We start from the raw sequence: 14,079 nt of genomic DNA on the forward strand, positions 1-14,079 counted from the left end.
TATATACAGACTCCGCAGACACCAGTCGGTTTTGGTGACCTTGATCCCATTTTGAAGGTCACAGCAGACAAATCTGCTTTTAGAGTTGGAAAACGGTGTTGCCGCGATATCTCAAGAACTAAACACTGGATTGTCTTCATATTTGGAACTATGGTGTATATACAGACTCCGCAGACACCAGTCGGTTTTGGTGACCTTGACCCCATTGTCAAGGTCACAGCAGGCAAATCTGCTTTTGGAGTTAGAAAACGGTGTTGCCGCGATATCTCAAGAACTAATCGCTGGATTGTCTTCATATTTGGAACTATAGTGTATATACAGACACCGCATACACCTGTCAGATTTGGTGACCTTGACCCCATTTTCAAGGTCACAGCAGACAAATCTGTTTTTGGAGTTGGAAAACGGTGTTGCCACAATATCTCAAGAACTAATCGCTGGATTGTCTTCATATTTGGTACTATGGTGTACAGGCGGGGGATATTTCGTCACTCTGTGACAAATACTTGTTTATATCTGTGACCATGGTGACAGCCCAGTGGACACTTGTATTTTGACCAGGGGTCCGGAAAATTTAAAATCCCAATTGTACATTTGTATTTTGGCTACGCCCCCTTCAAATTGTGTATTTTAGTACGACTTTTCCCACACATTACAAGTTGTTATGTACACTGTTCCCTCGTTATTGCGCCCTTCAATATAGCGCTAACTTGTTTATAGCGCGCTGTAATGCTTGGCTCCCAAAATTTACAAACATTTTTAATGTTTTAAATTTAAGTTTTCCAATGACACGATGTTTTCCGCCCAATCTCATTAAAATCAGATCTTAGTTCTCACTACCACTAAACAAAGATCTGAGGACATCCCATTACGGGTCACGTCAGACCGACCTTGCGCGAACTTTGACCGACCAATGGAATGACCAATCAGAAGGCAGCTTTCTTGTGCTTTACGGCACTAATTTCAAATTGGCGACTACGCTTCGAAACATATTTTGACAAATTCTCGATTACAAATTTGAAACCTGAACAAAAGAACATTCTGGAATGGCTAATAGATGGTCTAGATTGTATGGATTCAGTCGTTGAACCCGTAACTATTGTTCGGAGTTAAAGTTTTCGAGGTTGCATGATTAGAAATCACATTCAGACTGTCACTTTCATAATCTAGTAAGGGATGCTCTGATTGGTCGGATGAAAGGTCGTTCTGACGTGACCCCTAATGGGATGTCCTCAGATCTTTGTTTAGCGGTAGCGAGAAGTGAGGTCTGATTTTAATGAGATTGTTTTCCACCATCTCAAAAAACATTATCAGCTGATCACTGCGATCATGTAACACCAGAAATACCAGTCAACAAATCCGAACTGAAGTACGCAATTTGATCCTTTTATTATAATATCTGGTAATAAAAAAAAAATACATTGTTTATCTGGACTAATGTTTGCAATATATTTTATTAATTATATTCAAAATTTCATTCAATAATTATAACAATGTTTACAAATATTATGCGAAGTGACCGCTATTGACGCCTTGAAACGAACTTTAGTTGCAAGAGAATGGATACATATATCATAATTGCCATACCATGACTCACTAAAAGTCATATTTGAGGCAGTTTGACTATTAAATGTCAACATAACATTTTCGCAATCGAAATACATGTAGCGTGGGAAGTCCCTACGGTGACTGGTCAGAATTGATCCATACATAAAAAAAATATCCTGCATACCATCTGTACCAAAGTGCTACGCTTATGGTTCTTATAATTCAAAATGCTTTGAAGTTGTATCATTGGATATGTTTTAACTGAATCACCAGTAGATTGGGAGGAAACGCTGCACAGCTGATTGCTATTTCCGGCTTAGTTTACGAGAACATACACACGGTAATCTTAATCTCTGCACATAAAACAATGCCTTTGAGAGCAGGAAATACATTTTAGATGGTAAATCATCATGTCTAGTGTTGTTTTATATCACATTTCATACTTTTATTGACCAAGTTCGTTATACCTGTTTATTCACCTGAATTTGCTGAAGGGATATGATAATGCTCATCAATTATTTGGACCCCGTTTGTTTTTTTTAAAATGTCTGGTAAGCAATATTTTAAACCGGACATTTGAGACTCCCAATCGGACATGTCCGGCACATATGACCGTTTCTGACCCCTGATTTTGACACTTTCCACAAGTTCTGCATGTACAGTATCATGAGTATGGGAATAATAATTCGAGTATCTGAATGTGTTTGATTAATTTGCTTCGGTCGAACGTAAAAATAATTTAGCTCAATCATGTCAAAAGTTTTGATTTTTATTTGGAATGAACATGATGAAGAGGTGGGTTGTTTAGCATGATAAGTAGGGCAAAATAAATGCTAATTCTGTTGCAAGGTTTTAGGTTGTTTTTTGTTTATGAATCAGGTGTGTGGTGTGAACACAAGAGTGAGGCGAGACAGCAATGTGAACAAGGTATTTGCCTTTGTTTATTTCTAGTGGGAGCACTTACAGATTGACGTAAGGAGGCATAATGGACGGGGGTAAGAAGGTGTGGGTCCCCCACCCTACGGATGGCTTCAAGCTGGGACGTATCACTGACATTGGATCTGACTCCATCTCCATTGAGCCATTTGATGCCCCAGGAACTGTAAGTTTGGCATGCAAGGCATCACACCAATTGTCTTTTGTCAAATCATTTTGTCTCACATGTTGTATCACATATAACCATGTCAAGATTGACATGATTTACCATGTTTACAGGTTGTAATTTCAAGCTTATACAATGTTGTACTGAACAGTTGGTGAAGAAAAGTTGATGTTTAAACCAATGTATCTCTCTTCACAGACAATCAATGCTATCTATGATCGTACATTTCCTGCTGAGGAATATGACAACAAAGACTGTGAGGATAACTGTAAGTAATCCAAAAGCACTGATAAGAAGGACACAGTTGATGGAAGTTTAATTTTTAGCTCACCAGGCCCTAAGGTCCATGTTAGCTTATTGCATGGTGTGTTATCCATCATCTGTCTATTCATCCATCTGTCATTTCATCCATCTATCTTTTCAGCCATCTATCTGTTGTTACTCTTTTACTTCTTAAGGGCTGATGGCTGATCTTTAACTTCAAAGGGATATCTCTCACCATAAGAGTACTGATAGCATCAAACAAAACAAAGAATCTGTTTGAAAAAAATATGTTATGTAATGACTTTTTGCTAAAGAAACCACAGGGCTCCAAAATCTAAGACTTCAAAAGGATTTGTAGAACCATAAATTGATTAACATGATTAAATTCAAAACATTTGTCAATCAAACACACGTGTTGCCTATTTTACAATGTTGTAAATTAGAACCTTGCTCTTAAATTCTCTCAAATGAGTATTTACCTCTGTTGGCTTCTCTGAAATTCCAAGACTTGGGGCTGAACTTTGCCTCATAAGTTTCTTGAATTGATCATAGTGATACCATAATATTTTGTATAGTTCATTAGATGTTAGTGTCAAATTTTAGCCCTCAGTCCTTCTTGTTTTTATGCAGAATTGTTTTGAATATCAAGTTTGAAAGCAACCTTGTTCAGTGGCTGTCATTGTCTTTGAAACTGTTGACTTGATATGTAGGTGAGCTACAGTGACATGGCACTATTTTCTTTCCCTTAAGATGTAAACATATTGAAAGGAAATTTCAAAATATTGTTATTGAGCTGACTTGTGAAGATGATAATAATTATGAATTTAGTTTGTTTTAGTCTTTTTTCTGCAGTGGACTTTTGCCATTGTGTTGAAATTAAATATATTTTTATAAATATAATTTAAATATAAATGTTTTGTTGCTCATATTGAAGACAAGCAAAGTTCTTGACAGTTGAAAGCAGCAATTCAATGCGCTCATGGGGCGTGGTTCCTAGGAGATAAAGTGGTCAGAAAGGGGAAAACAAAAGGTTTTAGAAAGTAATACAAGAAATTCGCAGTGCAATCCAAAAGTACCATGTACAGGATATTTTTTAATAAAAATATTCACAAAAAAAAATTCTTTTCTAAAAATGCAAATTAATTTATGAATTCATCCCAAGGTCGTAACCCTTATCATGTGGTGGGTATTTGGAAGGAATCTTGTGATGACGCTGTGAATGAGGCTGTGTGTATTACATTGTTGAATTCAACTGAGCAGGAAGATTGTCGAGGCATTGACATTATGGCAGATGCTCGTCATGGATGGAGAAAAAAATGCTTCTGAGAGAAACATTGTTGCTTTGAGCTTCGCGACAAAACATGTGTTTATGCCGAAGTAGTTTACAAGAGAGGATGATCTGTGCAGCCAGCGACCTGAATACGCTTGATGAAATTAATGTTGAAATCAATTTTCAAGCACATGACAGAATCAATGTGAACAAATATTTATCTGAACATCGTTTCGAAGTCTGTGAGGCTGCCCGTAATTTAATATGTTTATCTCCATTCCGACGTAAAATAAATATAAAGTTTTCGTGTCGCAATTTTGCTGCCGCTGTTGAAAATTGCGCTCCGATCTAATAAAAGAAATACTACTAGATCTGCACCGTCATAAAAGAACCAGGTCAACTGTATCTTTGTTCCGTTGTTTATTAAAAATTTGTTTCCGCTGCAAAGCGAATCGATCTACATCATAAATTAATTCATAGCCAAGATTCTAGTACCAAATGTTTTCATGACGTCACCCATTTATGCATTAACCAATGAAATGTGTGTGTTATCATTGACCTGTCAGATCCCTCGTATAAGCTCCGTCCACTAGAGTGCGGTAGTTCCTGCCCCTTTAAGCAAGTGTGTATTATATGGTATAATATATGATGCTAGCCATAACACTTTCTGTTACAGGTGCATTGATGTACTTGAATGAGGCCACTCTCCTAAATAACATCAGGATACGATACATGAAGAATCAGATCTATGTACGTATTTCTTAGTATGCAACTTCCTGTTGTCATCAATGAAACTAGTGTGGTACACCCCACTTCATATGTCGGTGTGTATGGGACAACACTCAAATAATTAAGAAAACTTACTTTCAGCTCACCTATTTAAACTGAAAAAGTGACACCCCAATTTGTTCTGGAGGCCAAGCAGACCATATTGAAAAACTTCATTTCTCAGCCATTTTCTGTCAAAATGTAATGGAATTTGGTACTTGTTATCCCCCGCCGCGCGAAAGCGCGAAGCGGGGGATAAAGTATTCACGACCGTCTGTCCGTCCGTCCGTCCGTCCGTCCGTCCGTCCGTACGTCCCACCTGTTTGTTGCCGCGATATCTCAAGAACTAAACACTGGATTGTCTTCATATTTGGAACTATGGTGTATATACAGACTCCGCAGACACCAGTCGGTTTTGGTGACCTTGATCCCATTTTGAAGGTCACAGCAGACAAATCTGCTTTTAGAGTTGGAAAACGGTGTTGCCGCGATATCTCAAGAACTAAACACTGGATTGTCTTCATATTTGGAACTATGGTGTATATACAGACTCCGCAGACACCAGTCAGTTTTGGTGACCTTGATCCCATTTTCAAGGTCACAGCAGACAAATCTGCTTTTAGAGTTGGAAAACGGTGTTGCCGTGATATCTCAAGAACTAAACACTGGATTGTCTTCATATTTGGAACTATGGTGTATATACAGACTCCGCAGACACCAGTCGGTTTTGGTGACCTTGCCCCCATTTTCAAGGTCACAGCAGGCAAATCTGCTTTTGGAGTTGGAAAACGGTTTTGCCGCGATATCTCAAGAACTAAACACTGGATTGTCTTCATATTTGGAACTATAGTGTATATACAGACACCGCATACACCTGTCAGATTTGGTGACCTTGACCCCATTTTCAAGGTCACAGCAGGCAAATCTGTTTTTGGAGTTGGAAAACGGTGTTGCCACAATATCTCAAGAACTAATCGCTGGATTGTCTTCATATTTGGTACTATGGTGTATATGGCGGGGGATATTTCGTCACTCTGTGACAAATACTTGTGTAGTCAGTCATGTCAACAGTGTTTCTAAACACATGATGTTCCATTTCATGATATTTATACCCCCAACAAAATGTCGGGGGTATATAGTTATACCAAGATTCCGTCCGTCCGTCCGTCCGTCCGTCTGTCGTCCCTCCGTCCGTCCGAAAACTTTGTCCGCGCAATTTCTCTTAAACTATTCAGGGGATTCATCTCAAACTTAGTACATATAATCTGTGTCATATGGAGGGGTGCAGTCAAAAGAAAAAAATTGTTATTATTAATTTTCCATTTTTTTATGAGTGAGTGAGTTTGGTTTTAGCAATATTCCAGCAATATCACGGCGGGGGCCACCAGAAATGGGCTTCACACATTGTACCCATGTCGGGATTTGAACCCGGGTCTTCGGCGTGACGAGCGAAAGTCATTTTTTTATGAATTTTTCAAACCCTAACGTCCGTCCGAAAACCTTGTCTGCGCGATTTCTCTTAAACTATTCAGTGGATTCATCTCAAACTTAGTACATATAATCTGTGTCATATGGAGGGGTGCAGTCAAGAGAAACAAATTGTTTTTATTAATTTTCCATTTTTTTTAATGAATTTTTCAAACCCTAAAGGCTAACCCTATCCTAGCTATTTAATTTGTAACTACTGACACACTAGGCGGGTCGGGGGTATTAGTGAGCCGTGCTCACTTTTGCACTTGTTTAGATTTGGACTTTGTTTGACCTTTGCACTTTAACCATGCTCCTAAATTCTCTCAAAATGCATTTCCTTTAGAAGTGAGAAGTTTGGAGTTGTTTAGAGATTTCAAGCTTTTAATCCTTCAAGTGTTATCAGGACCATATCTGCCTTTCCACGTAGTCTCAAGACTAGAATGAAAAACATTAAATCAATCAGAACAATTTTGATTTTCAGATTCATTCTAATTACTGACATGATTCATTTATGTATGCTAGCAAGGGAAAAGTAACTACTTGATATGAAGTGGTGTAATTGTTATGTTATTGAAAATAGTAACATAATGTTTGATCTTTTGTCCAATGAATGTTTTATCATAACAAATCCATTGACAAAATCCACACCTATTAATAGGACACAGAGCGGCATGCCTTAAAAGAGGGGCAGCGTAACAACTCAATATGCAATATCAATATCAGGTGTAACCACCTTTTGTGTTGATACAGGCGAGGCAGTGGTGGCACATTAAAGACACAAGATGATTAAAAACAGCCTTGAGGATGTTATTCCAAATGTCAGTTTGCCTAACTGAGATATCGTTACTGGCTAGTCCTCTTTTAGGCATCTTTCCATCTCATACCAGACATGTTCTATGGGGGAGAAATCTGTAGAAACAGCTGGCCATAGCAGTACAAGAGTGTTATACCTCAAGAGGTCTGTTACAACACATGGAACATGTGGGCGGTCATTATCATGCTGCAACGTTATGTTAAGTCCCTCCATTTGCACAATGGTAGTGTCATCCCGGTAGTGTATGCCATTCAGATTGCCATTAACAATGATGAGTTGTGTTCTCCCATTAGTTGTGATATCGCCCAACCCATTACGTACACCTCCAAAAACTTATACTGATTCTAAAACCTTCTTGACGATGCCTGTAGACCCTTGTGCGAGCAGCAGAGCTGTCCAGATGAGACCTGGACTCATCTGTAAACAGTATACCATCCCAGTCTTGTCTTTTGAAGCCCAGGTGCCCTCTACACCAAGCTAGGTGTGCCTTGTGGTGACATGGAAGCAAATTTGGGTAGATTGCTGGACCAGATCTGGATGTTGTGATCTGGATCAGGGACCGGATGTTGTGCTCCATAAACCTGTTGGGTACAGTTCTGCCATTAATTGCTCTCAAACAAAGAATTATCTGAGCTATTAATGTGGCAGTTTGATATCAATTCCATAGATGTACCAATCAAATATGGTTATTTATTGATGTGACGTGATGACCAGCCCACGGCAAGTCATGGGTGTTCCCTGCTGCCCATAGACGTTGGTTTTCAACAAGCCATGGCATTGCATTAAAGTTATTGAAGGTCAAACAATAGGGTTTTATGAGCACTTGATAGGTAAACAACCATTTTGTGTTCACATTCAAAACCATGTGTATGAGTATCATGCGTATACGTATACACACGTATACATCCAAATCACTGGATAATTGCGTTAACATGCAAATGCTAAATCACGATTTTAAAGTCAAGGAGATGTCTTCATGAATATGTAATGAAAGATGCATTATTTAATTTCAGAGTTAATTTATTTTTATTGAAGCACAGCTACTTTTTTCCAGTAGTATATATGCGATCCTTGCATAAACAGAAATCCTCCTTTCAACATCCCATGCAGTATTATGATCTATCAGTGAACATGCTATTTTGTGCAAGGAAGTTACCGGTAGTTGTACTAGCACTGGACTGAAGGTGTGCACTATCACATACCATCAGATAAAGTGGAATAAGAGCAGGATAAGATAAGAATATTTCGTAACCAGAGTGTCATGTCTATTTCATTTGCTTTTCGGGCGGTCGGGTAGCCTAGTGGTGTTAAGCATTCGCTCGTCACGCCGCAGACCCGGGTTCGATTCCCGACATGGGTACAATGGTGTCCCCCACCGTGATATTGCTGGAATATTGCTAAAAGTGGCATAAAACCATACTCACTCACTCATTTGCTTTTCCTGCATTACCCAAGGGCCCTCTTGTGTAATACTGATGTCTTCCTTCCCACTCTACCATCAGGCTTGATGGCGGGTTGCAAACCATGTGCATCTAAATAAACCTTTTTCCCCCTTGCCATTAGAATCTATTATAAAAATGATAGATTGCCTAAATGTAAAAAAACCCAGATTTTTAAACTTATCCTATCTCACACTATGCATATCATCTTTCTTCTTTGATCATATGTGGAAACATGCTTGAAATCTGTTTTCAGTTCCTAAAACAAAAACATTTGCCCAAACACACCCCAGCATTTCTATGGTTATGACCAACAACTGGGTCAATTTCGTGTTCTCGAGCACAGAAACCTTCCACGCTTTGACCATGTGCAACTCTCTACCAACTCTTCCCTTTTTCATTGCCACTGTGTGTGGATGTGTTTGACAAAATCTAGAGAATGTATCATTGTCGTTTGGAGTTTGTCTATGGAATAAGACGGTGTATGCTTGACTCACGCCATGCAGAATGCAATTCACTGCCTAAGGTGGGCTTTTTGCTTCTCATCCAATGATGTTGTAGACAATTGTTGGACTGTCAATCGAAATCAAAAGATTCTTAGAAGCCTTCTAAGAATTCTACAAACGTATTGGAAGAGCCCACCCTATCGGCTACCGATGACTGTCTCCACCTCTCATCAATCTCCACCCAGGATGACATTCGGTCATTCTGAGACTTCTCTGCTCTCAAGCTCGTTGAACACTATCATTAATGTTCCCAGTCATACAATCTAACATGCTACTTTGTTCAAGATCCTGTGCTTGGCCCCAGCACATTCCGCTCTTGCAACTCTTCCATGTGAGGGGCGGCTGTGCGGTTGCCAGTGCTCTGACAAGCAGACAAGACACTCACAAGAAATCGAGGGATCAACAATCAGCATCCAATGATTAGGTGATCATGTTCAGGCGGCTGTTCTTGTTCTCCTACTAGATGATCGATCACATTGCTCCTATGTTCTGCGCTCCTCAGAACGACAATGATCGGTGGACCCTCATGATTCAAGGTCCGGATCAGCTCCCTCACCCTCAGGAAGTTCTTACTATAACCAGGATAGTAACATCAACGTAGGAATTAAACTATTGGGACTAACCAAGGTTTGATACTTAAGCAAATTGTCCACAGGTGTGGGATAATTATCCCCCGCCCCAACAAAGTTGGCGGGGGATTTAGAAATAGGTTCCGTCCATGTGTGCATGTGTATGTGCGTGTGTGTGTGCGTGTGTGTGTGCGTTCCGAAATTGTTTCCGGAGCATAACTCAGAAACCATTAAATAATTCTCTACGAAACTGCATGGAGTTAGGTTTTATAAGGGTCTGGAGCGTAATTCAAAAACCATGAAATACTTTCTTACAAAACTTTGCATGTCTACTGAACTGGTGCCTTTTGCTATTTAGGAATTTTATAATTTTTTATTTTTTACGTTTCCATGGCAACAAGTTGTACTTGTTCTATAAGGGTGGTGTTCGTTTCCGGAGCGTAACTCAAAAACCATTAAATAATTTCTTACAAAACTTTGCATGTTTACCAGACACATACCGAACTGGTGCCTTTTGCTATTTAGGAGTTTTATAAATGTGAAAATCAACAGTCGGATCCCTCCCAGTTCGATCCCTCCAGAATCGTGTGCTCCAATCTTACCTATGAATTGAGATTACCGAGACCAGCAGCAGGTCGATTCTTTCATTCAGTCGGACTCCAAAGCGATCTTCCAACATTCGGGTCTCGCAACTATCCCACAGACTTCTAGTTCTGAGCAAGCTACAGTCATCTGTGGGTCCCGTCTAGGCAGCGACCCTTTTGCACCAGTTACATCAGCAGAAGACTGGGGTGTGTTTGAGCAAATATTTTTGTTTTAGAAGCTGAAAAACAAAGTTCAAGCATGTTTCCACATTGGATCGAAGAAGAAAGACAATATGCATATTGTGAGATAGGATAAGTGTATGAATATAAAATTCGTACTAAAATTTCCAAATCTATTTGAGGAAAAAAAATCTCTCTCTGAATTTAGAAGGGTGGTAGTTAGATTCCATAAATGTTATTGTCATGAATAGAAATTAATTTGTGGTGGAAGGTTTATACACGACATAGGTTTAGTTTGGGTTGATCTTGAATGATATTCATCCTCACACATAAACGGTGTGTGATTGTATGATTTACAAAATAATTATTATTAGTTGTCTGATGTTGGTTATTTTCAACCTGGTATGAATTTAAGATATTACATATGATATACAACTTAATCCTATTCATTAAGAAAAATGTAGAACTTTATGGACAACAACTACTGGCTTATTGTGTATAGTGCCGTTTTGATGTAGATTCTTACACAGTTATCAAGCTAGAGTGACATCAACCAGGTTTTTCGTTTTTCTTAATTATTTGGCAACTTCTAGAATGCAAATCAAACAGTTAATCCTATTCACTATATATTTATTCATTTGCCTTTCAGTGAAGTATTTTTTAAAGTCATTTGTCACCACAGGATGAAAGCATGTGTAGATGAACAAAGGAGTATTATTTTGATGTAATGGTGGTGCTGCTTTTTTACAGACCTACACAGCCAACATTTTAATTGCCATCAACCCATATTATGAGATACCAGACTTGTACACATCACAGACCATAAAGTCCTACACTGGGAAGTCCCTTGGAGTGCTGCCTCCTCACGTATATGCCATTGGTGAGTCATGTTGTAGTTTCAACCATGAAACTAATTCCCAGCTGTTGACACCAGCTATATTTTAGGTTTATAGTTCTAGAAATGTTATGTAACAAATTTACCATAGTGTATTGACTGGTAATATTGATGTACACAATGGATGCATTTGTGATATGGGACTGATTCAAAGTTTTGTTGGAATTAGACCGCGGCCCATTGATTTTTCTTATGACTACTACACAAAGATTATCAAAATCAGAGATTATTCATCCATGAACTTCTTCCAACTATCTCTAGGGAATTCCTTTTGTACATATCATGCACAGTTATTTTGGACTGCATTGATGTATTTTAAGACCGTAGAATCTTTGAGGATGGGGAATGCTTCTGTTTTAGCTAGTTTATGGATGTATTTTAAGACTGTAGAAGCTCTGAGGATGGGGAATGCTTCTGTTTTAGCTAGTTCATGGATGTATTTTAAGACTATAGAAGCTTTGGGGATGGTGAATGCTTCTGTTTTAGCTAGTTCATGGATGTATTTTAAGACTATAGAAGCTTTGGGGATGGGGAATGCTTCTGTTTTAGCTAGTTTATGGATGTATTTTTAGACTGTAGAACCTTTGGGGATGAGGAATGCTTCTGTTTTAGCTAGTTTATGGATGTATTTTAAGACTGTAGAAGCTTTGAGGATGGGGAATGCTTCTGTTTTAGCTAGTTTATGGATGTATTTTACATATGCCGATCTGAGAGATACTTTCAATCAATCTCTTGAATTCTCCTAATCATGCTAATACCACAGTGAAATGGAGTGTGTGGATGATTTGATATATACTTGTATGTGCAGGCAGCAATATATTGGTTGAAATGTTGAAATTACTTTTGGGTTGTTTTACTGTTGTGTGCTTTCAGCTGACAAGTCCTACCGTGACATGAAGGTTTTGAAGCTAAGTCAGTCAGTAATCGTGAGTGGAGAGTCTGGCGCAGGGAAGACTGAGTCAACCAAATATATCCTGAAATACCTTACAGAGTGTTGGGGAACCAAGGCTGGACCCATTGAACAGAGAATCCTCGAGTGTAAGCAATTGGTAGCATGACATCAGTGGTAGTCCATGGGAGGAGCAACATGCTGAAGTTGCTGCACTACGAGGATGCATGTTCACAGAGTCCTGTCTGTTTGTATCTGTGTGCAGCCTTAACTGTCCACTAACTTGGGTCAGATATACTGCGAGGATATGTCCTTCGTGTCAGCATTGTGTAGCATGTTTCCCATTTGGATGGTTTAAGAATATGCTATAGATCTCACACGGCAGGGATGCATGTTCCTAGGATCTGGTCAATGCATGAAGTCCTCTCCATTACTTTCACTAACACCACTATTCAATAGAAACATTCAGTTGAGGTATTCATTTTTATCACATGGATACGGAAAAAAACCTTTAATCTCTAATGATTAAATGGGAGTTATTTGATATTTTTTCTCCTATAGTTATTTTTAAACAATAATTTGTTGGTATTAAGTTAAATCTGCTCATTTAGTAAATGTCAATCTAGTCATATGAATGGAACTTTATTATATTTAATACATTATACTATTTGTCTTAACATTAACATCCTTCATAATTAAAAACTTCATAGAAATATGTGAAAATTAAGTGTTTTCAAAATGTGATGTCATTTTCATATGAAGACAGCATGAAATTATAAAAACAGATATAATGTTAAATATTTGTGTATGTATATGAGTGTTAATATTTTTGCAGTAAATGTACATCTCCATACAGGATAGCTTACTACAACTAACTTCTTTCTGAAGCATCTATCTTCCTTCTTTCATCCATCTGTATAAAGGCATTTACTCAAATAATCACACTAACATTAATTGTGGCACTCGCACATTTTGTATGATGTCTTGAACACAAGATTGTCAATGCCAAGTGTTAGTGCACTTTGTCATGGCCTGTTTATCAATTGTCTGTCATGATGGAGTGTCATGAAAATCCACCAGGTTCTAATATGACTTGATATTACTTCCTTGGCTGTTGAGGGGAAATGTTGTATTTACTGTAGTTTTAGAAACTGAGACACAGAAGTAAATGCATGGTTAACATAAAAATGTTTATGTCTTTAACTCATCTTTGAGTATGAAATAACATATCCTTGTTCATTAAAAGTATATGAAAGTTTTGAGACATGGCATCAGTTAATATGGCCACATATACAGCTAATGAGAGTTATCTGTTCTTGTCAAGGTTCATTAAGAGTTATCTCCCTTTCTCGGGTACTCAGACGTGTACATCAGGTACTCAAACACCTATCACAGTCCTAATTGCATATGATATGAGCATAACCATCTATTTTAAGAGACTGCTTCCAGGAATTCTGTATTCCATGCTACAGCCATAAATAAGCTGCTTAACCTGTGAAGATCTGGGTTAGAATAGGTCTTTGGCAACCTATGCTTGCAGTAAGAGGCGACTATGCTTGTCGTAAGAGGTAACTAAGGGGATCGGTAGGTCAGGCTTGCTGACTTCGTTGATGTGTGTCATTGTATCCCAATTGCGTAATTGACTCGATTATTTACAGACTGCCATCTGCTGGAATATTGCTGTGTGGTGTTAAACAACAACCAAATACACAATAAAAAGCTACTTGTTTCTTGCAGCTGTGTTTTGCTCAGATGTAATAATCTCATTATCTTGGAACATT

At 38.4% G+C, this 14,079-nt stretch overlaps 1 protein-coding gene across 4 annotated transcripts in view; it reads left to right on the plus strand.

Moving 5' to 3' along the window:
- The window catches only part of LOC124114718 (unconventional myosin-VI-like), a 163,744-nt gene that overhangs the window by 40,255 nt on the left and 109,410 nt on the right, over window positions 1–14,079 (plus strand). For all 4 annotated transcript variants that reach the window (XM_046475424.2, XM_046475426.2, XM_046475423.2 and 1 more), the window contains exons 2-6: window positions 2,500–2,650; window positions 2,849–2,918; window positions 4,861–4,934; window positions 11,265–11,394; window positions 12,283–12,447. In XM_046475424.2, the coding sequence (XP_046331380.1) occupies window positions 2,534–2,650; window positions 2,849–2,918; window positions 4,861–4,934; window positions 11,265–11,394; window positions 12,283–12,447 (556 nt within the window). In that variant the 5' untranslated portion in view covers window positions 2,500–2,533. The remainder of the gene's footprint in view (window positions 1–2,499; window positions 2,651–2,848; window positions 2,919–4,860; window positions 4,935–11,264; window positions 11,395–12,282; window positions 12,448–14,079) is intronic.

The sequence above is a fragment of the Haliotis rufescens genome, unplaced genomic scaffold, assembly GCF_023055435.1.
Source record: "Haliotis rufescens isolate VD_foot unplaced genomic scaffold, xgHalRufe1.0.p SCAF_5, whole genome shotgun sequence".
Lineage (NCBI taxonomy): Eukaryota > Metazoa > Mollusca > Gastropoda > Lepetellida > Haliotidae > Haliotis > Haliotis rufescens.